The following is a 25,662-nucleotide window of genomic DNA, read 5'->3' as shown; positions in this document are numbered from 1 at the left end:
GCCTGGTGGAGGTCTCATAATGGTATCAAAACGGCGCTTTAGTGCTACTTGAGGAGTGCCAGCCTGGCACTTCAACCATTTCACCTACTTAGCTACCTAAAGCACCATCAAAGAGCAAAAATTTAATGAAAAGATTTAAGCGATAGGTGAGAGTCGCTCCATACCTCCATAAAATCAATCTGCCTTGATGTAGTCTTTAGTGAACTCTGGCTACGACAGAAATTATATGAATCTGGGTAATCACTGGAGATGAGAACTGAATATTTGAGTATAACCCGGGGACCCGCAAACAAGGTCAACAGTGGCTGAAAAAGAGCAAAAAGTTATGGCAATGTTTTTTTTTGTTTAATATTCGAGCCAGTATTCATTGTGAATATGTTCGTACCTCACGAACAGTTACTGCCTCATGAACAGTTACTAAGCATTATGAAACAATTACTAACACGAATTTTTCGTGTCGAAACGAACTCCCAGGACCAGCTGGATTTTGCACCATTACATCACACCTGTCCACTTGTCGTTCATTGTGCACGGATTATTGGCGAAAAAAGGGTCTTAATGTTGCCACATCCACCCCGTATCCCTGATATCACTACCCTGCGGCTGTTTCTCGTTCCTCAAGTTGAAGCCGACTTCAGGCGAATGCTTTAAGGTGGCACAATGAATGGTCGAAATTTGCGATAAACTATCCGACTTATCGACTTACCGACAGTCAGTTGAGTAGAAGACTCAGCTCTACCTTGTCTTTAAAGCGCCTCAAAACGCGTTCGATACTCTACATCATGGCGCTATTCGTAACGCCCTCGAGTGCAAATGGGTCCTATCTAAATTCAAGCAACTCGTCCAAGCACTTTACGCGGACGCAAGCTGTCGGATAATGCAGGAGAAATTTCTCTCTCTCTTCTCTTTAACCTCGTTTTGGACGTTGTCATGAAAAACGCCTCGTGATCTGAAGGTGGCATTACCTGCGGACTGCAAGGGCGCTTAGCGGTGATTGACTATGCTGATGACATCTGTCTTTTGTCACACAACTAACTTGACATAGACCTGAAGATTCAAGCAGTGCGAGAAGCAGCTGAGAAAGCCGACCTGCAGAGCAATATCCAGGAAAGCGAAGTCGTGCGTTTAAACACAAGAAAGAAGCGAAATTTCTCTTACGAAAATCTTTCTCCTATTTAGGCAGTGTTATAACGGTCTCCGAGGAGGCGAGTGGTGATATCAATCGCCGAAAAAAGAAAGCTGTGGCGGCATTTGGCTCTCTGCAAGCAGTTTGGAACGCGTCACACGTTTCACGGCGCACAAAACTACGAATTTTTAACTCCTATTTGAAGTCGATTTCACTTTATGGTAGTAAAATGTGGAATGAGACGTGAGCAGCCGCAAACTCATTACAAGGTTTTGTAAAGAGATGCCTTCGAAAAATTCTCAAAATAGTCAGACTAAATATTATCTCGAATGCTGACTTATGGGCCAGCACCCAGTGAAAGCCGAGATGCAAAAAAAATGGGGCTAAATTGGTCATGTTTTATGCAGAGGACTTATCAAGGGCCCCCATTGACTGGAAGCCGGGCACGTGGACCAGACCAGCGATTATCTAGAAAAGACTGCTGGAGTCAGAAACCCGCGCAGTGCAGCTTAGCTGGAATGAAGCTAAGAGATTGGCGTAAAACAGACCCGAATGGCTCAAATTCGTTGTGGTCTTATTTTCCATACTGAAACTATAAGAATTTATGATGATTATTTGGTAAATAGAATATTTTTTTTTGATTTAATAAAAAACTTTAATTTTAGACGGAGAATTTCTCTTGCCAGCAAGTGCTACTTAAAATAAGTGGGCGATGGAGCAGTGAAGTCTTTCATTGATGAAAAAAAATCATCCTTTATGCGTCGCTCATCATGCCTGTCCTACTGTATGGCGCAGTAGCTTGACGATTCACTAGGAGTATTTGAGAGAAAGATTCCTAAGTGGATGTATGGGGGTTTGTGCTTTGGTGATGGCGATGGAATGATGAGCTGTACGCAAGAATGGGCATATGCCACATCGTACGAATGGGCACAAAAACAGCAGCGCTGCAAGTGTTCGATAAAATGTTCGAAGAAGGTAGCAGAGGAAAATCAAGGCCTCCATTGCCTTGGAAGAACCCACGTGGAGAAGGAATGCCAAGGTTTCACTTGGCACTGCTAATTGGCATCGTTTGGCATGTCTTCGCTTATTAAATTCGACGAAAATCGCTTACGCTTAAGGAGAAGAATAAAAAAATCTTAAATTTCGCCAGTCACTGCTTTCAAATTAATTCTTTGAAAGTACTGCATTTGTCAGTTTAATATTTACTAATTTTTTTAGACAAACGATTGATTAGTTCTTTGAACACAAATCCATCAAAGTGTTCACTACTTAATTGAGGAGCAACATTTTAATTATTCACTAAACAGAATTTAATGGAAACTTTTGTGGCATGCTGGCACAATTTTCAATAAATTACGAGTGCCTGCACCGCAGGGTATATTTAACAGAAAAGCTATTTTCATAAAATATTTATGTATGCAATCAATTGCGTTATGGTTTCGTATAAAATTTGAGTACAGCAATCAGTTTGAGGAATATTTTTAATTTTGATGCCAAAATTAATGATTTATAGGAATTTAATTTGTATGAATTATGGCCGCGTAATGATTCTTAGTGGAAATGGAAATGTTGACAACAAAAATTTCAAAACATTTATCATTATTGGATGGCGAAAATTTTCTTTGAATAATTGCGCATAAACACAAAACCGCATGCCGCACACAGTGGCCGACAAATAAATCTGACGGTGTACTAAAAAGGAGACAAAGTGAAGAGGAGTTAAGAAAAGTCCAAGCCATTTCCGCAGCTTCAGCGGCATTTTCGAAAAGACGGGTCTAGCTTTTTGTAATATCTCGTACGAACGCAGACGATGGTGGATATTTCCTTACACTCTAGTACAACCTTGTGATTGCTTCCACGCCCATTACGGACACGTTTGCTAGCAAAACCCACCAGCTCCATTCGGGTAAGCATTCAGGTAAAATCTGCCTACAGATTTACTAAAATTCAAATCCGCGGATTTACCAAAACTGAACTCCATATTCTAAAACCATCGATATGGCGTCAATGATGGCTTGAATAGTGTTCCTCAAGTTAGCATCCTCGGGCCCCTATTTTTTGTTCTTTTAATCATTAATATTAGCGCATGCTTCAAATTTGCTCATTTCTTACTTTACTTAGCGACCAGCCAACCTTCAATCCGTCATAAAAAGAGGCATGGATCGTGCTGCAAAAATCAGTTCAGGTTTATCATATCAATAAATGCTTTCATGTAACTCAAAGTAAGCATAACAACACTTTGCATACTTCTTATACAGAGTCCGACCCTCGAAGTGTAACCAATTAAGAAGGCCATGAAATTACTTTTATTAAATTCAAAGTAAAAAATGTGTGAAAATAATACAAAATTAAGAATCAATTTACTTTTGCTCGTTATGACCACCTTTTGCCTTGACTATGGCCTTGAGACAGTCCAGAAATTAATCGCAAGTTGCCCGAATGTGACTTGCAGGTAATTTGGCCCACTCGCGCACAATGACTTTTTTCAGCGCCACGAGACTGGTGAATCTTTTAGTTCGGACTTTGCTTTCCAAAATGGCCCAAAGAGAATAAAACATCGGATTTGCGTCTGTTGAATTTGAGAGCCATTGTATGGACGTTATGAAGCTCGGAACGTTGTTTTTTAGCCACTCTTGATTCACTCGAGCTTTGTGAGACTGTGCCGAGTCCTTTTGAAACGTCTATGATCGCCACCAAAATGTTTGTCTGTCCACGGCTTCAGAGCAACCTCCAGAATACTTTCCCATTAATATTTCGCATTTGACGCCAGGCTCGATAAAAACGTTTGGAGATCGCCCATCTGCGGTTACAGTGGCCCAAATCATTACCTGTAGCAGGTGCTGCCTCCTGGTGGCCAATCCATCACTCAAATTCTCGAATGAACGGCCGGTCAAATAAACCCTATCATTTTGACAGTTTACGAATTCATCATCATCTTTTGGATCTACAGCTCTTTGTGAGCTTTGGCCTGCTGCACGTGGGACCTCCATACGTCTCGAACGCTTGCGACTTTTTTCCAGTTCGTTATCCTAAGTTTCTTGATGTCGTCCGCTAGTTTGTCGGTCCATCTTGTTCTCGGCCTTCCTCTTGCTCTAGTGTTGAACGCTCTGGCTTCTACGATTTTCTTCTGCACCCTCGTACCGTCCACTCTTGTAATGTGGCCCAGCCAACTTAACCGCTGCGCTTTGATGAAACGTATAACTTTTTCGCCGTTTATCAGTTGATCTAGCTCGTCGTTCCATCTTATCCGCCACTCGCCGTGATCTTTGATTGCTCCGAAAATTCTTCTGAATACTTTTCGTTCAAAGACTTGCAGTTTTGTTTTATCTGCTTCAATTAGCGTCCACGATTCAGCTGCATAGCATAATACTGGTCTAATGATGGTTTTATACCGAGACAATTTATATTGCCTGTTTAGTAGTTTTGATTTGAAGAGTTTCGTTAACGACGCATACGATCTGTTCGCTGCTAGAATTCTCTCATCGATGGTGAGGCTCATTCAATTGTCTCTACTCAGTTTGAAGCCTAAATAGGTAAAGGATTCAACGATTTCAAAAGAAAAATAGCCAATTTTCAGTTTGCGTGATGTTGGTTTATTTTGTCTGGACATCATCATATATTTCGTCTTATCTTCGTTGATTTTAAGACCAATTTTACTAGCAGCAATTTCAATGTCAGCGAAGCTTTTGGTTAGGGCGTGGATATTTTTGCTGACAATTGCTAAGTCATCTGCGTATGCGAATAATTGGGTAGTTCTGTTTTTGCGTCACTTACTTCATCGATGGCCCAGCATAGCATAAGGTTGAAGATTGTTGACGAGAGCGTATCCCCTTGTCTTACTCCAGTTTTAATTCTGAAGGGGTCGGATTTTTTATCTTATATCATTACTTACAGTTTACGAATTGCTCACTTTTAAAAATTTCTCGTCAGAAAACACAATATTCGGAAATTTACCGCTTTCGGCCAAGCGAAGCAGCTCCTTCGCTCTCTCAAGTCTGACTTGTTGCTGCTTTGGTGTGAGATTTGCGCCTGTTGGATCTTGTGGCCCTTGACTTTCAGATTATTTTTCAGTATGTAGCTGATGCTACGATCAGACAGTTCAGTTCAGAGAGTAAAAACATGTTTCGTTTTTTATTTATAGCACCCGCAAAAATACCTCAAATCCATGCCTCTGCACTAGAATACCCCCTTAAAAGCTTTCGTTCTTAATATTCCCACTGGAAATCTCCCCATTCGGAATTTTTAATGGCTTCTCTAGAAATAGTTATGGTGTCACCGCCCCCATATGAAGAATTTGTACTCAACTAAACTTTGCCTTCTATGCTTTAGATTTTAATTTGACGCAATCAGGACCGTCTTACCTTAAATATTTCAGTCATAACTCAAAAAAATTTTGACCGATTGAGTTAAAATTTTAACTGTGTATTCACATGTACATTCTCAGTTTTTCTATTATCTGTTTGAAGAATTTTTTTGTAATTTTTAATGCAACAAAGACTGATATATCGATATGCCTCATCCTTGCCTTTAAATAGGATTTCGTAGAATAAAAGTACGCAACGAATTTTTCGAAATTAACATATTTTTTTCGTTTCTCAGATTTTTTTTTTGTTGAAAATTTTGAATGTTTGCGAAAATCGATATATTGAATATCTACTGTACTTTACAGCGATTCACTAGTATTATCAAAACAAACTTTTTAATCAGTTGATCTAGTCGCTGCCTTCAAACAGAACTTCGTAGAAGAAAAGTACGGAACGATTTTTTCGAAATTAACATATTTTTTTTGTAATCGGTTTTCCGATTTTTCTTTTTTGGTTTTTGTTTTGGGAATTTTGGTGGTTTGTGAAAATCGATATATCGAACATCTACTGTGCTTCCACAGCGACTTACGTGTACAATTAAAACAAATTTTTTAGTCAGTTAATTCAATCCCTGTCTTCAAACAGAACTTCGTAGAAGAAAAGGTAGCCGTTCAAGATCCTTCACATATTTTTAGTTTTGTTGTTGTTTTCGTACTACATTTCGGTTTTTGTTAAATATCTTTATATCAAAGTATATACCTTAAAATAATGAATTAAAGAAGTAATAATTTAAATTTGGAACATTTGAAATGGGTTATCTTTTCAGTGGTTGAAAAGTGAGCCTTGCCTTGTACGCACAGTTTTCCTGCTGAGTGTATATTGATTTTAAAAAGATTTTAGAAAAAAAGAAAAGTTTATGGCAGTTTGAGCAACAAAAAGTATTTTTTTTATTACTTCTTCTTGCAGCGCATGATTCAATTATTATAGGTTTGCTCACTTGTGACATTAGAATTTTGACACTCCCTTACAAAAGGTCGCATTTAAGAAGGGCGTAGAAAGTGGAAAAATTAAATACCATTTTGGTAAAAATGTTAGCAAAAAACGTTTTCTTTCTACTTAAATTATAACTGGTAATATCAGAAATTGCCAGGAATGAAATGAAAAAAAAAATGTTATTAAGTTAAAGCCAGACTGATATTTTGTGAATTAATTTTTAAATTGAAAACTGATCACGAAGTTGGGAAGTTTCACCAATATGAAGCTATTATATTACCTAAGCAGTATGGCCCTAATGAATTCCTTGAGCTTTGCTTTACTATGCTATGCCCACGTAAGTATGGAGTTTTGACCCTTTGGAGTTTTGACCCCCAAGTCGCGATTATTAATTCCTAACTACTTGACAAACTACCACGGGCATGAAACACCAAATGATAGAAAATGTTGTTTATAATAGAGGCTCCTCGACAGGCAATGGCACACCTCTGAGTTTATTTCTGCCATGAAAAAGCTCCTCATAAAAAGCCATCTGCCATCAGGAGGCTATGATTAGTTCCATATTGCTGAATGAGCTCTTGTTGGTAACTTATGTATCTTTGAAGTAACGTAGTAAGTACTTTCCCCACCTGTATTTGAAAGGCATTGGACTGAAATTGTCAAAACGTCCATCCCTTACGTTCATTGCCGCAAAAAGATGCTTTGTGATATCCTGATTTAAGCTGTATGTCAGTATGTTTTTCATATCGTCTTGGTTATTCACATACCGAGCAAGTGCTTATACACCCTTTTGAAAACAAAATATTTTTCCCTACAAATTTTACACTTCTTCCACTTTTGCTAAAAATTTCTAGAGTTAACAACCCAGTGTCTCGCTAAGGGAGCCGATTTGTCAAGAGGGAATGAGAAAGCTGCTTACTGAGCAAACCTTTTATTATTGAAACATGCTTGCAGCGTAAGTGACAAAAGAAGTAAGTAACAAAAAGCGAAATCTCAACCACAACTGAGTTGGATCAAAATATCTGAGGCACCTCCAATCTGCAATATTTTGCATATAAAGCCCTACAAGCTTTGATTAATTCAATGCCGAAGCGCAAAGAATTAAAAAAAAAATTTATATCAAAAATTTGATTTTTGAAATTTTCATACTTTTTATTGGAAATAGTTCATAGGAATGAAACGCAAAAAGGCACAACCAGAATTTTCGATAATCTTTGAACTTTTCCTTCCAACTAAAAATTCAATTAAATATCAGAAATTCAAATTCACAAAAAGCTGCATATCTACAACAACTACAAAGCGTCCGAATCCTTATGTTCGCCACTGTAGTTGCATCTTTTGCTACTCCGCCATTAGTGTCTGCGAAAAGTATGTAGTACAATAAGTTGTATACTAAAGAGTGAATTACGTTAAAGTCGTTTACGTCAGCGCATTGTATGTGTGGGTTGTGACCAAATTCTATTTGATTTTTTTTTGTTGTATTTTTTTTGTAGTTTTTGTTTTTGCAACGCAACATTAGGTTTTTGTCTGAGTCGTTTGCGGAAACTGTGCACTAAAATTTTAATTTTATAAAATAAATTCATTTCTCATAATTTTATTTACATTTCTGTAGCACAAGTTCGCCGACTTTTATTAAAAAAAAATTGTTTAAATTTTGCAAACACATGTATTAAATTTAGCAAAATTTATTTTTCCCTAATTTCAAGAATTTTTTTGAGCAGCAAATTTATGAAAATTATTTTCACTAGAAGGCAAAGAAAGCAAATGCCAAAAAGCTTAAATGAATGAAAATAGAGATTAGAGGAAGTGAGGGTAGAGCGATTGCGGGATTGAACGTGTAGTACCTGTATTACGTATGTATGTGTATGTAGCGTATAATTTGCTGCTTGTGCTTACCTTTAGCTTTTTGTTGTAGACGTCATTCCAATTCAAGTGTTTGAACCATCGATGTCGCTTCACGTCATCGGCCCCATTCTTGTGTGCCACCAATGCCGCCATATGCCATTCACGGGTACCACCGACAACCGACAACGCCGATCAGAGCACGCAGCCGGGTATGAGGAGTATTTGAAATTTCATATATTTTTAGTTATTTTTTGCATATAGTCAATAAATCGTTTTGAACGCGCACACATTTGACAGCCGCATACGCCACGTTGGACATTAAAAAATCCCATTCGAAGGTGGTAAAAATGAAAATAAAAGAAAGGTAGAGGAAAAAATAAGATTTATTAAAACAATTTGTTTTCAGCATAACCGCTTACGCGTCTACGCTTACTTATGTACAATACACAAATTTATGTTTGTGAGGTAAATATATTAAATGGCAAGACATGCACTAAGTCCGCCAAATGAGCTGTGGCAAAACGAAAAGGAAACTTTACGAACTATATTCTTCATTATTTTGTTTAGGAAATAAATTTATTTTGCATATCATGCCATTTTCGCTTTTAGCAGCGCATATTTATGTAAATTCAAAATCATAGCATTGGCGTACATATTTTTATTCATCTCATACTGTGGGCTTGTGGGGAAAGTCTACCCTTTAGAACTAGTATGATTTCATCACCAAGTATGGAATTTTTATAGTATATATATTATATTTTCGTTCGAAACAATTCATTAAGACATTTCACGGACATATAAGAATTAATTTTTCAAATGGCTTTATTACTATATTTGTTCTGGCGAAGAGTAAGCAAAGAGAATTATTTTAAAAACTGCATAGTTCCCCTTTCGTTAAGTTGGTGAATGGCAGACAAAACTGAACTGTGTTGCAAAAAACAACAAAGTTTGCCTTTGCGGTTTCGCAGAAAACGAGTTGGCTAACAAACTGGCTAATGAAGGCTCTGCAAGCATATCACTAGGCCCTGTCCCTTTTCTTGGAGTCAATTCTGCATCGATTCAACTATGGATTGACGACTTCATGAGGTCTACCCATAGAAGACGTTGGTCTGAGTTGGTCTTCTGCAGAGTAACCAAGTGCTTTATGAAAGAATCAAAAAGGAAACTAGCGACCCTTCTCCTAAAACTTAGTAGTAGAAGGACTTGAGAGCACGGGGGGTGTACTCATAGAGCACAACGCCTGTGATCAGCATATGGCAGCCATGAGAACCATTTACCTGCTTTGAGAATGAGGGCACTGCAGAGCATTTTCCCTATAACTGTTCGTCATTTTCTAGACTCAGACTTAGGCTATTGGGATACGATGTACTGAGTGTGGCTAAAATTCATGCTCTTCCTCTTCCGGACCTCATAAGATTCATCAATGAATCAAAAAGATTAGCGGAAGAGTGATCTCAAACCAAACTTTCAGCCTTATCATACGCACTGTGTCTAGCATGTCTCTCTTTTCCTTGCAGTGTAATATATCTGGGTGTGGTACAATACTCTTGGTGACTGAGTGCTTGAACCTGTTCAAACCACCACAAATGTAGTCTAAATCTAATCACGTTTCGTTTGAGTAAACTGGGTGTAGATATTCAAAATAAGTTTTTAAAAATTGAATCCCTTGAAACTGGAAAGCCCTTTAAAAAATAATTTTTGTTTGCCTCCTTTATTAATTACACCTGCCATATGACAGGTAAGATAAGTAATTCTTTCTACGGCATGGATTACATAACATTAATCATTATCATTTTGGTTAAGTTTTTGTGTGAGTTTACAAGTGTATGTACATAGCTTTAAATTATTCTAGTTATTCTAGTTTCTGCTGATTCATGGAAAAATAAAAAAACTTAGTATGCGTCATTGCTTTATAGAATCCCTAGTTTCTGTCGCAATTGATTTTTTTTTTTTTTAACAATAAAAACTGTTGGTTTTTGTCGCATGTTGCGAGTAGTGGCATCGGATTTCGGAGCATGAAAGTGTCAAAGCAGTCAAATATAAGAAAAAAAAGTAAAAATTTTCCGGTCTGTATCAAAAATAGGGCCTGTAGGCGTGTTATTATAGAAATTACTAACCGACTAAAAATATAATAAAAAACAATGGCCAATTTCCTTAATATTTTTCCTAGATTTACAAAGATTACTACCTAGCATCTCTCGGCAGCGGCCCTTTAGATACTCCTAAAGTTTGTCGAATATGGCAGTGCTAGTCTCAACTCAGTATAGATTTTGCTGCTAGCTAAGAACTATACAAAATGGGGTACACCCCTGAATTTTTTTTGGGGAGCCAGTTCCTCCAACACTTTCAAGTTTTTAATTTTTTTTTTTTTTGCTTTAAAAATTCATTTAAATACAATCCAAATAATATCTTTCCAATGTTTTTAACTTAATAGAAAGTCTAAAGAGTCGCTATAAAGTCAGTGAAGTGATGAGAGTCGAACAAAAATGAGTAAACACGACAACTTTAATCGCGTTTTTCTGGAAATACAATTTTTCCCGCGCTGTCGGAAAAGTCAAAAAGTAATCAAAATATTACTGGATTTTTTTTTTAATATAATATCTTGGCATTTGCATGTACCTCAAATTTTATATTAATTATTACTAAAAATATTGTTTTGATAAATTGGCTTATAAAAAAGTATAAATTGATTTCTTTTTGACTTCAAATTTTTATTTTTTTATTAAAAATAGGTAAGAGCAAAGTGAAATAACTTATTTGAATGAAAATTTTTTGTCTGGTTCATTTCAGACGCTGTCCATTCCACGGCACATATTAAAGGAGCCACGTTTGAGCAGCTGCAGCGCCGTAATTATTTTTTGTCAAAAAAATTTTTGATAATGAATGGTAATGAATACTATCAGTTTTTCGCAAAATAAGGGTGGTTAAATTTCAAGGGCGGATGTTGAATGTAAACTACACCTAAGCCGCAAGTTTTTTCAGCATTTCATTGGACTTTTTCAATATCAGACTAACTCAATTTGAACCATGGAAAGATACACAATCGAGTAACCCGTTAAAGTTATTCAGGCTTATTATGAAAACGGGCGTTCAAACGGGCATATCGCGCACTTCGTGATTGATCGGTCAATTTAATCGCCCAAATGTGCGTACAATCGGAAAAATTGTCCAAAAGTTTCAGCAAACCGGATCTGTAGGGGATGTGAAAACACCATTGCATGCTCGTATAGTTCCTACTGCAAAAAATATTGCTGCTGTTCGCGATAGTGTGGTTGAAGAGCCAAAGCCAAAACAAATGAAGAATCAATAAGAATGGCACCAGAATTTGGGTAATTGTTTTAGTATTTAATATATGTAAATTTTGTAATATTTCATATATGCAGAAATGACCTCCAGCTCTCCCTGTATGATGGGTAGAAAATGCATAAGGATGTCTCTTAAAGCTTATCCGGTTCTGAAAAAGTGGCACATAAATTCGCAGGCGTGGAGTTAGGTTAGGTTAGGTAATGGTGGTAGTCGGTCTGCACTAATAACTCACTTTGACCTTACAGGTCCGTTGTAATACCACTGTGCTACACGGGAACCTCATTTATCTTCCTTCGTGGAACCATTTTGTGGCTCTTATGAAACGTAGTATTGATCCCAACCGCATGCCAGACAGCTTTGTAAGATAATTAAACGTGGAGTTTCTCCCATTCAATATTCAAAGACAAAAAATTCGAATTTTAGTAATTTTTTTCTCAATATCACAAGGTGAATCTATTAAAGATGGTGTTGGTAAATCAGCTGAGTTGTTTTTTTTTTTCTTTCGCCAAGTCCATGTAGCTGTCAGCTCAGAATGAAACAAGGCGAATTCATTATTTGCTTTCTAATTTCCCAAAACTTTGCTTTGACAATCAAACGTACAGATTATTGTTGTTGATCTAGTGCCATCACCCTTAATGAATGCGCCTTGGTAATATCATCATCATAATTAGACATTCGATTGTTTTGTTTTTGGTGAGCAGTTTCTTTTTTTTATTTTTGTCGGGACAACTAGCAAGTGCAGCACTCAGACATTAATTAAGTCCATTGTACTACTCTTGGATTCGCTTTTAATTTTCTTTAAATATACCCCATCTCCGAAAAAATCTGAGTAGATCTTGTGGTGCCAAAAAGCTAAGGTGGTCGCTTCTTAACATATCATTGCCAAAGACCTCAAACTTGATTCAGGCGAAGGTGGGTCAGACGCACAAGAATTGGTGCGCTGTCTCATCCTCCTCTTCACAAGCTGAATAGAGTACACTGTCTGAGATGCCTACCTCTTCCATGTGATTCGCCCACAGAAAGTGGCCCGTCATCAGTCCCACCAGCCGTCCGCACTCCCCTCTGGTTAATGACCGAAGGGTTTGCGACAGTCGATCGGACATGACAGGAAGCATCAATTTAGTCCATCTGAAGCCTCTCTGAGCCTGCCAAGCTCGCTTGTGGGTGGTAGTTACCCATTGCTTGCCGTCGCTTTGATGGCTGTAGAAGTGAGTGGCAAAACGGGCTCTGGGCCAAAGAAGTTGACCCCTGATGTAGTTGGGGGGCTGTCTAAGGCCATGAGCGCAGCTTGGCTGTCGCTGCAGACACGTATAGATCTGCCTCTCCATCGATTTTCCACAACAAAGTTCGTCGCTTCTTGAACCGCAAACACCTCCGCTTGAAACACGGATGCATGCATTTCAAGAGCAAAGTGCAGGTTTGTCCCGCTGGATTCCACGAAGACCCCAGAGCCGGAGTCATGCTCGGTCCTGCAGCCATCCGTAAAAATGCGAAAACAATGTTTGCCAGGCAGTTGCTTTCTCCTCATTTGATGTGTTCATTACATGTAATTAACGACACTAGAAGTTTTACCAGTTCAAAAAATCAGTGCTATATGATTTTTTCATATTTGATTTATTTTCGGAAAAGAAAATTCAAGAAAAAACACAAAAATTAATCACCTCCTGCAGTTTAGTCTTAGAAACAGGCGATAATGACAATAATAATTTGTTTGAAATAAACCAAAAATCCAATAAGTTTGCAACACCTTTTGCTACTCTTTCCTCTCATGACACATAATTTTCATATCGCAGCATAAGTTATAAATAATTTTATTTAAATAAAAGTGTGAATTTCTTAATTTGTTTTTTTTTTATGCTATTTTTTCAATTTTTTTTAAATTTTTTCAATTTTTTCAAATGTAAATATTTTTTATCGCATAAACAAATCGGTGCAAGATGGACAACAACAGCTATAATAGCAAAAATAATTAGCCATAGAGATACCAATCATAATAATATGCTTTGTTTTTGCTTTTCTGTATTGAATTTTATTTTTAATTTTTATATTTACATTTGAGCGTCACGCCCGCTGCTCACCAACTGTTCCTGCCTGTCTGAGGGGCGCTACGCTTTGCTTTAGCACCCACACATGTTTTTTCATAATACTCGAGTACTCGCCCACCCCTCCCAACGCAATATTTGTGCAATTCCAAAATATTTCAAATAATTTGGTCAAAAACTAAAAAAATAATAAAATGGCATGCCAGCACACTCACACACTCACACTCAAGTATGTAGGTGATAGTTTGTTTGAAGGTAAAAAATTCTGAAATGGTTTCGAATACTTGCGATCATGCGAATGCACTCATACATATGCACCTATACGTATGTACGATCATAAGGCTTTGTGCTCATGTGCATTTGTTTATATACAAAACTGTGTGTATGTATGTGTGCATATCAAATATTAAAATTCTTGCAATATGTTGCCTGCTCTCGAAAGCCCACACTACACATAAAAATATTCACGTATGTATGTGTATTTGTGCACACCTATATGCATTTATTTATTGTCTAATTTACTTTGAAATTAGGTGGCTATTGCACAGCTTACTAGTGTTGAAATAATTGGCAAATAATATAAATTTTGGATTTTTTTATGACCCCAGTGCGAGAGATAGAAACAATGGCTAGCTAAAGTGATTATGGTTTATGGAAAAATTAAAGAAAAAACGAAAAATCATTTGTTTACAGTAATAACTGAAAAGTGAAGGAACGAAAATGTAATAAATTTTTAATTAAAAAATACCAAAGAAATAATTACTAAATGACACGTACGTGAAAATGAAAGTATCTGTTAGTACATGCAAATGCTTTAAGGCGGAAGTCAAGGGCACGGCACCGCGCCTTAGAGCAAGTGCATATCTACTTATACAGGTGTGGGTAACTCTGTCGGACTCATATGGCATTTTGAAAAAATATTAAAGAAAATCGACGCAGATATTCATGCGCACAACTGTAGACTTGTTGAGTTTCCAGGCCACCATTATGGTGGTGTTAATGCACGTAAGTAAAGCCCTTGTCTACTTTGAAACTATGACAGCCAACAGGGACGTACGAGGTGTGTTCAAAAAGTATCGCGAATTTAGAATTTTCACAGGTTACGTATGTTCGAATTTCGATTTTTTTGTGGCGATATGTTGGTACTCATATTTCTCTCTCATGCCGATGAGTTCGGCCATTTTGAATGTTCAATCAAATGGTATAAATTCCACTTCCGTTTATGCGGAGTGATGCGAACATTTTAAATTCTTGGAAGGTAAAAATACAGAGCGAAACAGTTTAACTCATTATAGCCTCTTATAGTGCGTCTATTTGGGCTTTCTTTTTTTCCTGAATAAGTTTCCAGAATTTTTTTTTTTAAATGCATTAAAGCGGCATAGGGTTCTACGAATGCCTATATTCCTTTCAAAGTTTGTCTATGGGCTCTCCTGCACAAAAACTTCTTTTGATCAATAAAACATAATATGCAAGTAAATAAGAAGCAACCACTAGTTTATTAGGATTATTCGTCAATTATTTAACAATTTTAATCATGAAAAAATTATCACCTGAGTCAAGCACTTTGGGAGTTTTGATGAACGTACCCAAATTCATCGTGCTGCAAGGAATTTTCTTCAAACTGTTAAAATTTTACAGATCAGAAGAGCTGAAGAATAAAAATTTCAAAGAAACTAAAGAAATTTTAAACGATATCCAAAAGCCTGAATTCGACGTTACGAATTCTGACAACACTAGCAACAGATTTTTCGCTATTACAGAGTAATCTGCCAAACTTCATTTAAGGAGTTTCGGTGGTCTAGAATTTTCAAAAAATCCTGTTTTTTTTAATATTGCGAAAGTATAGGCTTTTAAGAATATGCAGTCAAATTTTTGGAATGATATTCCGAGTATTTTCAACTCTACAGCCGTTTTAGCAGGTCGAGGCAGATTCGACACGCGGTGGCATCAATGGAAAATATTCACTCTCAAAACTTTGAACTCAGTTATGTATCTCAAAACTACTTTTTTCGGTTATCAAAAAAGAAAAGCTATTCAACCGAATAGTCTGAAATTTTAATATGTTATCCGAAACATCAATGGCTATCGCCCGTACTAGAATTATCAGGTCAGTCCATAGTTCGTATTTTACCCATAATTGCACTTTTATACGATTTTTGCATAGAAAAGATTATTCGCGGAATATAACGGAACTATGTATTTATATTTTCTTTGATATATTGTGCATTCAACAAGTGATTTTAATCGCGGATAGAAGGACGTGTTGTTAAAAACTAAAATGGAATCTTCGAACGGTAAAGTGGTAAAAATGCAACAACTGCTGCTGCAGAAATAAACATTGTTCATGGAGAGGATACCGTGAGTGTAAGGACTGCGCAAAAGTGGTTTTCAAAATTCCGAAGTGGTAACTGCGACGTGGAGGATGCCCGCGCGCTGGTCGTCCTGAAGTCTTTAACTCGACGCCTTGATCGAACTCGGGGAAGCTGAGCCAAATTTGACAGTCGATGTGACAGCTCAGAGGTTAAATTCATCGCATGTAACAGTTCACAGGCACCTGGTTCAGTTGGGAAAGGTTTCAAAGCGGGGAAAATGGGTTCCGCATAGACTTTCCATCGCCAGCCTTCAGCAGAGAGTGAATGTGTGTTCTCAGCTGCTCCAACGGCTTGAAAATGAAAGTTTTTTGAGCCGTATCGTTACTGGTGATGAAAAATGGGTCTTTTACAATAATCCTGTTCGCAAACGCTAATGGTTAGATAAAGGCGAAACACCAGAGCCAACCCCTAGAGATGGCCTTCACCCCAAGAAGATTCTCCTGTCTATTTGGTGGGATATGGCCGGATTGTTTATTATGAACTTCGGGAACCAAACCAGACGATAACTGCTGATTACTATTCCCATCAGCTACCAAACCTGAAGAAGACACTTAACAAAAATCGACCGTCTTTAGTGAATAGACGCAAAGTTTTGTGTCACCACGACAACACTAGACCTCATACCGCGAGGCAAACATTAGGCAAGCTGAACGATCTTGGATGGGAGCTGATGCCGCATCCACCATACTCTCCGGATATTGCACCTTGTGTTTATCACCTATTCCATGGACTTCAATCCCATATGAATAACAAGAACTACTCCTCAAAAGAAGCTATAAAAAGGGGTATCGAAGCGCATTTGGGCTCCAAGGACAAACAATTTTTTGAGCAGGGAATTAAAAATTTGCCTAAATGCTGGGAAGACATTGTAAATAATGAAGGAAAATATATTATTGATTAATAAATACTTTAAACATCTTTTTTATTAATTAAATAAACCATCTTTAAAAAACGCACGAACTTATGGACTTACCTGATATATTATTATTTCAATTGTTTTGTATTTTTATTGATTAAAAAACTGATTTTTAGAGTGTCAAATTCAAAACCGCGCCATTTTGCCAATTTTTTTACTATTTTTTTCTAGTAGCGCGGCATACATAGCTACAGTCATACTCATTCATAATTTTTTTATTTGTTTTTCTATTTGATTTTTGTATGTAAAAGAAGTTAAATAAAAAGTCTAAAAAAATTTAATATCGTTTTTCATTTTTCTTATTGGTTAAAAAAATTCCTGAAAATACCCTAAGCTCTAGACCACCGGAACCCCTTAATGGGTTTTGTCGTCAACCGTTTGCGCGAAGTTGATCTCTCTTAGACGCCGTATTGGCATTATTTATTTCAGATAAATCTTGTTTGCTGACAACACTTTTCAAAAGAGAGAACACCTTTCAAAAGAAGAAAAGGCCACCAAAGACAGCTGTTTGTTAAAGAAAAGCGTTTTTTATGGAAAGAACACGCTGAGAGGTCCACCACTACCTGCCGAACGGCGACTGCTTTCAGATACAAATTTTTTCTATAGCTTCTATATTTAATAGAATTATAAATTTGTACATTTTTCTATAATGTGGTGTTTCATGCACCCAATGAATCCAAGGCTTATCGAATGCTTGCCACGCACAAATTCTTACACTGCGTATGCGTCAGCTGGTGTTTAGTGGTAACAAAAGGTTTAGATGTCAGCATTGCATATTCTAGTCTTATTCCGAAGGCTGTCCAGTTCACTATTTGTTCACAGTTCGCTATTTATAAGTTCAAATGTAAATACAGTTACACATACATGTAGTTACATACCTAGTTACTTGGAAATATGTATACATAATTACGCAGCATTAATTCAACTGTCAATCAAATGCCAGTCAAATTCAAATTGCGCGTCAGTTTGCCAAGAAAAATCAAATCAATTTCTACAAATGAGAAAAAAAATACCTAATAATAATAAAGAATATTTATTGATTTAGGCGGAAATAGTAAAAATAGTAAAAAAGAAATAGAAGAAAAAATTCTAGCGCAAATTCAATAAACAAATAGGAATAGCACTTGTGCGTTTTTTTAATAATTTAACGACCTCACTGGGGTACATTGCAAGCTCTGCTGGCGTCGTGCGTTTTATTTGAAGTTCTTTGATAAATTTAGGCGCTTCATGGAGATCTCTAGTTGACATTTCGAATAGATAAAACATGTTAATTAAATACGAGTACAATATGGCGCAAAATTAATCATCTTTTTGAGTGATGTATATCTCTATGTTGACCTGTTTGTATACTGCAGCTGTGAGTAACTGTCAGATATGATGGATGAACGACAGCATTTGCAAAAATTATAAATCTTCCGTAAATTAATTATGTAACTGTGAAATTTATAGTCGATAACACGGTGCTACAAAATAAAAAAAATCGAAAGAACTCTTCAAGTGATATAGTGCACGTTTTAGGCCAAGACCAGTACAACACAAAACTGTGTTTAGAAAACGCAAAACACTCTCAAATTTTTTATTTATTGTTAAAAAACCGATTTATGGTGTTTTTGATGAAGTAAAAATACATAACTAACCCATTTTTCAACCGATTTCTTATTTCAATATGGTCTTAGGAAGGGAGTGTATGTGCGTTATGAATGTATATAATTCTAAGATTGAACGATTGATGTTCAAAAGAAGTTTTCAATAACAAGCTGTGATTTGTGCAGTTTTTCCACGTTTTTTTTCAATGTGACGCAATTTTTGGGCACTATTCTCCAACGGGCACCACAAAAATATACAATAGGTATATACATATTTTGAAACTCCAATAAAATTTGCTTGAAATAAGCTATTTTTCATCTTCATACATTGAAAACTGTAAAAGTTACGACTTTTTTTTAAGTTTTTTCCACATTTTTAAAAATCCAGCTGAACCGAGGCTACGAGAGAATACCGCATGACCGATAATGATTTACTGTTCATTGTGAGTCTAATTTTGAAGGACAGCAAAAAGTGTATACGGTGTATACCTATGAAATGAGTCTTTTTTTCAATTTCAAACGTTTATTAACAAAAAATGGTTACAAATTTAATCTTCAAAATAATAGTCATCGCTAGCGATACATTTTTCCCCATCTATCAGGCAATTTGTGGATGCCGCGCCAAAAAAATTGGCCGTCTTAGGCCGCAAACCAATCATCGAGCCATTTTTTTGCTTCTTCATGATAATTCAAGCACTGCTTCCTTTTGAACCGGGAGAGCAGCATTTCACAATTGATTTCACGATGTCCGCAAATCGTAGTTTGAAGGCACGAAATTCGACTTTTTTAAGAGCGACAAAAATGCATTGTTGTATGAAACGTAACAAACTGTGAACTGAATATTGCTGACAGATGACAAACGACAAAAACAAGACGTCTGGGAAGGTTTAAAAATACTCCTACCGACATCTATGGACTAATCGCTGAAAAAGTATCGTTTGAAATTCGCAAAAAGTAAGGCCGTGGTTGAAGGATATAACCTTCTTTTTGAACGCACATGCATTGAAAGTCAGTGGTTTGAACCTGTTGTTTACCGATAACGATTCCGATGGTTTGGCATTATCAGGGGATCCACAAGCAGGAAGATTGCTACTTTTGTCAGACTAACATCACAGGCCATCACTACAAAACTCGTGATCGTATAAAGTATGCAGTCTTACGAAAAATCCAAGACGAGCAAATTTCAACAAAGAAGACAGAAAATTCGTCTGAATCCAGTGACGGAAATTGAAATGCAAATAGTGTAGATAGATCTTATACTCCAATTGGAGCAACTTTAAATGAACGTCATTTAGTATTAAATGAAGACTATCGTGATCTTGTACGAGATTTAGAACTGTCATCAAAAACAAACAGAAATTCTCGGGTCCATATTAAAGCAGTGGAATCTTGTGCAAAATGGATTTAAAGCGACATTTGCAAGAGAAGGAACAAAACATTCTTTGAACAACTTTTCAAATTATAATTGATTCTTGAACGAGAGTTGACTCGATACAGACTGTCACAGCAGAGCGAGTAAAGAATCTTTCAAAAGTCGCGCCTAGATGTTGTTTTAAAATAAAATATGTAAAAATTCATATTCTTTCAGGTTTCAATATTTTTATTCAAAATAAGGCTCTTAACGATCATATGGGAAAAGTGAGATAATTTAAATGTCCACAATAACTACAGGTAAAATCAGTCAAACAGTCGATTAATGAATGTTTAATTGATGAGGATGTCCAGATATCAATGCTGAAGGTTGATCGCAACACTTTGAGCTACAACAGCAATATTCTCTTCTTTCTTTTTTTCTAAAGGGTGTTTGTTTTAGAGGTTAGGTTTTCAAGATGAAATAAAACGTATATAATTTAATGTTATGGCCAAGAATTTAGCTTTATTATAAAGATAAGGGTTTGCCATTATGTTTTAAAAATGATTTCGGGCAAGTGGCCGCCGCGGCTGGCTCGAATAAATTCCAGCCGAGAGGCCCAATTTTCGACCACTTTTTGCAGCAATTGGGCACGAAAAAGTCATTAATCATGGCTCTATAGCGCTCTCCATTGACTGTAACATTATGGCCGACTTCATTTTTAAAGAAATATGGACCAATGATTCCCTCTGCCCATAGAGCACACCAAACAGTGACTTTTTGAGGATGTAACGGCGTCTCAGCAATGGCTTGTGGATTATGTTCACTCCAAATGCGACAATTTTGCTTATTGACATACCCATTCAACCAAAAGTGAGCTTCATCGCTGAACAAAATTTTTCGACTTTAAACTTTCTTAGCAGAACAAGCGTTGTTCAGGTGTAAGTCTATTCATTATGAAATGGCAAACCAAACTGAGCATAAATCAAGTGACAGCTGTCAAAAAGACCATCTACGAAAAAAGTAGTGCCAACTTGAAAACCTAACCTCTAAAAAAAACACCCTTTATATCAATATTTTTAAGAATTACTATTTTTCATTCAATACCTATGATTGAATGTAATTTGCTATTATTATTTTTTTTTTAATAATATTAAAAAAAAACTTTTAGTTATACCTCTTGCCTTTCCCTAAATAAATTATTCCATATTCTATATGCCATGCTTTAACTTAATTCCCCCTTAAAAAAATAAAATAAATTTAAATACTAATATATATCAATAACCTAATTTCATCTTAAAACAGAATTTATTAGGTACATATATAATAATTTTTTTGAAAACATTCTCCTCGCACTCACCTTCATATTGCCCAAGCGTTTGGTGCGATCATTCGTCAGCAATTTCTTAACTAAGTCTTTCGCAATTGGATCCATGTGACGCGGCCAGTCAATTTTGCCACTCAGAATTTTCTCATAAATACCAAATGGATTCTCATCGTAAAAAGGCGGATAGCCGGAGAGCATCTCATAAATGAGTACACCTGTGCCGGAGTAGTGCAAACATATAAAACATGAACAATAATAAACATAACAAAAACTAAACTGTATGTGCGTATATATACGAGTATTTGTTTTTGGACCAAATTGTCCATTTTGTGCTCTTAAAGAAACAAACAACAAATGTAAATATTTGTGTAAAATCAACAACTACAACAAATGTATGGGGAAATTTCCACATTCACTTGAGTATAGCTACAGATTCTATTCCACATGCAAACGCATACGATGCCACCCACCTAACGCCCACCAGTCCACAGCCTTGTTGTGACCCTTCGATTGTATAATTTCGGGTGCCAAATATTCGGGTGTGCCACATAGCGTCCAAGTGCGATCACGCAATTTCTTCGCAAAACCAAAATCGGTAATCTTCATATGGCCATCTCGATTTATCAGCAAATTCTCTGGTTTCAAATCGCGATAAACAATTTGCAGTGAGTGCAAATATTCTAAGGCGGACACGATTTCAGCGGCGTAGAAATTGGCTAATAATAAAATAAATAATTAGTTACTAGAATACTGTTATTGTTGAATGCCTTTGTAATTGCAATTAATGAATTGTTTATTTCTGTGCAGCAATGAAAATTCTTTAAATTTCAAATTTTGCAACACGTGCATAATTTATTTGTACTATATTTACAATATTCTCACAAAGCTAATGGCGCTCAGATTACTTACAAGTTTGACTATTGAAACGTCCCGCATTTCGCAGATATGTAAACAATTCACCACCACAAACATACTCGAAAATCATATACAAACAGCAGTCATCCTTTGTCGACCATTCTCTGGAAAATAGTCAAATAAATTTTGATTAGACTAGCAATAAAAAAAAATAAATAATAATAATACAAAAAAAAAAAAAATATAAAAAAAATAATCAAAAGACGAACAAAGTAACACAAATTAAAATTATGTAAGAGAAATTAAGATTAAAAAATTATCGAATCGGCTTATGACCTCGACCTTATGAGTCCTTCGCGTTCGTTCTGATTTACTTATTTGAATATAACTCAAAAACTTAAAGGAATCACACTATGAAATTTTCAGGGATTACTGAGCACAGATACAGTTATTAATCGTACACTAATATTATAAAGGGGAAAACTTTGTTTGTTTGTTTGGTTGTAATGAATAGGCTCAAAAACTACTGGACCGATTTTAAAAATTCTTTCACCATTCGAAAGCTACATTATCCACGAGTAACATAAGCTATATTTTATTTTGGAAAAAATAGGGTTCCGTACGATATTTGGATTGTTGGCAACTCTGCATGGTGACAGTCGTGTAACTTGTGCGCTCCTATAAAAGTCTTGATTTTACCACGGATATTCTGAGATATAAAGAAGCTCTGGCAGTTTTAGCGGAAGTGGTACTGTTGGTGATTGCATTTGTAAGGCGAAACGTTTGTACGAGTGAGTTGGGATTGGGAAATAAGCAGACTAGCCTGGTGGTGTTTCTTTTGGTGTTCCTTTTGTTCACTTCTTCGTGCGGATCAGTGTCCTAGTACTATATATATATAATTGGCGCGTATACCCTTTTTGGGTGTTTGGCTGAGCTCCTCCTTCTATTTGTGGTGTGCGTCTTGATGTTGTTCCACAAATGGAGGGACCTACAGCTTCAAGCCAACTCCGAACCGCAGATATTTTTAATATATGAGGAGCTTTTTCACGGCAGAAATACACTCGGCGGTTTGCCATTGCCTGCCGAGGGGCGAACGCTATTAGAAAAATGTTTTTCTTAATTATGGTGTTTCACCGAGATCCGAACCTACGTTCTCTCTGTGAATTCCGAATGGTAGTCACGCATTATTCGTTTTGTTTTTTGATTTTTTTTTTTTCAAATACAAAAAAAATATAAATTTTTCTAAAAAAATTTGAACAAAAATATTTTTCCCAAATTTTAAAAATATATTTATTCCGAAAAAATTAAAAAAAAAAATCTTAAAAAAATAAAAATAAAAAATATCTAAAAAAATTATAAAGCTCTACCAAAGTTTTCAATATTGAATAAGTCTCAAAGTTAAAATTTTTTTTTTCACAATGTTTTCAGTCTCTTTCTAATTATGCTCAAGTCTACAAACAACCCAATATTGAGAAAACTTTACGATAATATCCAACTTGACATGGACCACTTGACCCAAATGCTCGCCAGAACAGCTTTTGCAAAATGGCCTGTAATGGCTGCCGAGAGGTCTGCGAGCTAAACAAAGTAAAAGTTCCGCAGTTAGACACTCCTACTACATGGGGATCAGCTCAGAAAGTGTTGACATGGACCACTTGACCCAATTATCTTATAGCTTCGTCAGAATAGGTTCATTGCGGTAACTTGTTCGGCCGATATGTCGTACATGCAACAGTGAAAAATGAGGTATTTTATAATTTTTTGGCTAAAGCCATCAAAAACTTCTTAGTTTTATGAGCTAAAACCCGATTCAAGTAGAGATCACTGAGTTCAATTTAACAGCAACGAACGAGTTTTTCAGAGACCGAACCAAATACTAGGCTGTGGACGAGACTAGGTGTATGCGTCAAAACTTCTCAGCAAGCGGTATAAAACTCGCTCTATGTCAAAAGCGCCATCAAATATCCACATACGGGTATATGGAACACCCTAGAAGGCGGAATCGCTAGGCCCTCTCAGTGGCTTACTTCTGGCCATTTCAACTGAATCACATCAATCATTTGCCTAAGGCGGTACTCTGCTAAGTTTTATCATCAAGGGATTCTAGCGACGGAGCCAAAAAACATGCACTTTCGAATAGTTCAGACCAGAAGGAAAGGGGTGTAGGATGAGTTTTTTAAGTGAGCATAGAATTGTGTGAGGTTTTTTCAGCTTAATTAGTAGAGGTCTATTGTGGATAAGAAGAAGTACAAACTGCTGCAAGATATGAAACGTCATTGTGCCAGCGTCCCTGGAGACAATCCGCTCAGATTTCAACTTTTTGCTGGGTGGTTAAGGATGCAAGATTAATGGCAATGAAGAAGGAATAAAACTCAGAAAACAAGTCGTCAATGTTACCATAGAATCCAGGGCAGAGGCAGGCTAAACAGTTTATCTTTCCCTTCAGAATAGCCTCAAATAACCAGACTTCTAAACCTGGATATAAAGAGCTTACGAACACAGACTGAATACGGGATATTGTAGATGAAATGCCACAGCGTATTCTACGTGAATAGGCACATACGCCTAGATGGTGGGTCTCTAAGTCACGTCGCTAAGTAAGGTGGTGATTTGGAACAAAAAGGCTGAGGATAGGCTTAAATTCATCAGAAGCCCCCAACCAAAGGCTTGCAGTCAAGCACAGCAGTACATATCACTAGTTGAAGTACGAGACTTTAAGATCGCCAGCACTTAGACATTTACTCTTTGTATTACATTTAAAGGTCTTGCCATGAAAGGTACCAAGAGGACCTATGCGATTTATACATTTATTAATCCGCTGATTGATCGCTCCTAAGATGAAAATTTAGTGCTGGGGAATGGAGTGTTGCGTAGTTATCAACCGCTGCTGTGCATTCAACCCTCAAACTTAACCAAAAGCTCTGAGGCTCGGGTAGACATAGAGCCGGTTTTGTAAAACGAATGAAATTCTCTAGGTCAAAGAGCTTGAGGATCACTCAGCAAAACGTATATAACTGATTCATCCAGGAGGGTAATTTACATATTTAAGGAACAGCAGTTATCTCGTCTTACAGGTGCATGTCGCACATAGCTGAGCTCCAATCGTGTACAGATGCAACAAGCACATGAGTATAAATTTCGTGTTCAAGCCAACAAAAGTTCTTACACCCACGTAGCGTTTGCGTAGGCTCAGCTTAAGATTGGTTTCGTTTAAACCTGGAGTGTTAAGAAATATTTAAGGTTGCTGATGTAAAAGGAGGCTGTGCTATTAGCCAAAATGGAAACGTAGATGTAGGAGGTGACTGATAGTCCTTTCTAAATTGCTGAACGGCATCCTTCACCCAACTTAAGACAACCGAGCTTGCTTTTGCATGGGGAATGTCGAGCTTTTAGAAACCTTTGAATATGAAGCCTTTTTCATGGCAGGGAGGCACCAAACGCGCGTTCGCTTTTAGAAATGTGTTTTCTTCAATTTATGTTTCGCAATCACAACAGCTACCAAATGCGCAATCAAGACAGGCTGCAACAGTATCATCACTGATATCATTCTTCTGCTTTCCGACTCTGATTAAAATGCATTAAACTCTTTCTTCTGATCACCAGAGTAGACTTGGCTGTTAATGCCAGTAAATGTTTTTT

The 25,662-nt window shown here is 36.7% G+C and overlaps 1 protein-coding gene across 7 annotated transcripts in view; it reads right to left on the bottom strand.

Annotated features, from left to right (window-relative positions):
* Positions 1–25,662, bottom strand: part of LOC128860397 (cAMP-dependent protein kinase catalytic subunit 3) — a 132,542-nt gene that overhangs the window by 6,910 nt on the left and 99,970 nt on the right. For all 7 annotated transcript variants that reach the window (XM_054097904.1, XM_054097905.1, XM_054097909.1 and 4 more), the window contains 4 exons: positions 22,078–22,187; positions 21,639–21,884; positions 21,202–21,383; positions 8,320–8,397 (listed from right to left, as the gene is read on the bottom strand). In XM_054097904.1, the coding sequence (XP_053953879.1) occupies positions 8,320–8,397; positions 21,202–21,383; positions 21,639–21,884; positions 22,078–22,187 (616 nt within the window). The remainder of the gene's footprint in view (positions 1–8,319; positions 8,398–21,201; positions 21,384–21,638; positions 21,885–22,077; positions 22,188–25,662) is intronic.

This window comes from Anastrepha ludens, chromosome 4, assembly GCF_028408465.1.
Source record: "Anastrepha ludens isolate Willacy chromosome 4, idAnaLude1.1, whole genome shotgun sequence".
NCBI classification, from domain to species: Eukaryota; Metazoa; Arthropoda; class Insecta; order Diptera; family Tephritidae; genus Anastrepha; species Anastrepha ludens.
This window is presented reverse-complemented; position numbering and strand designations above follow the sequence as displayed.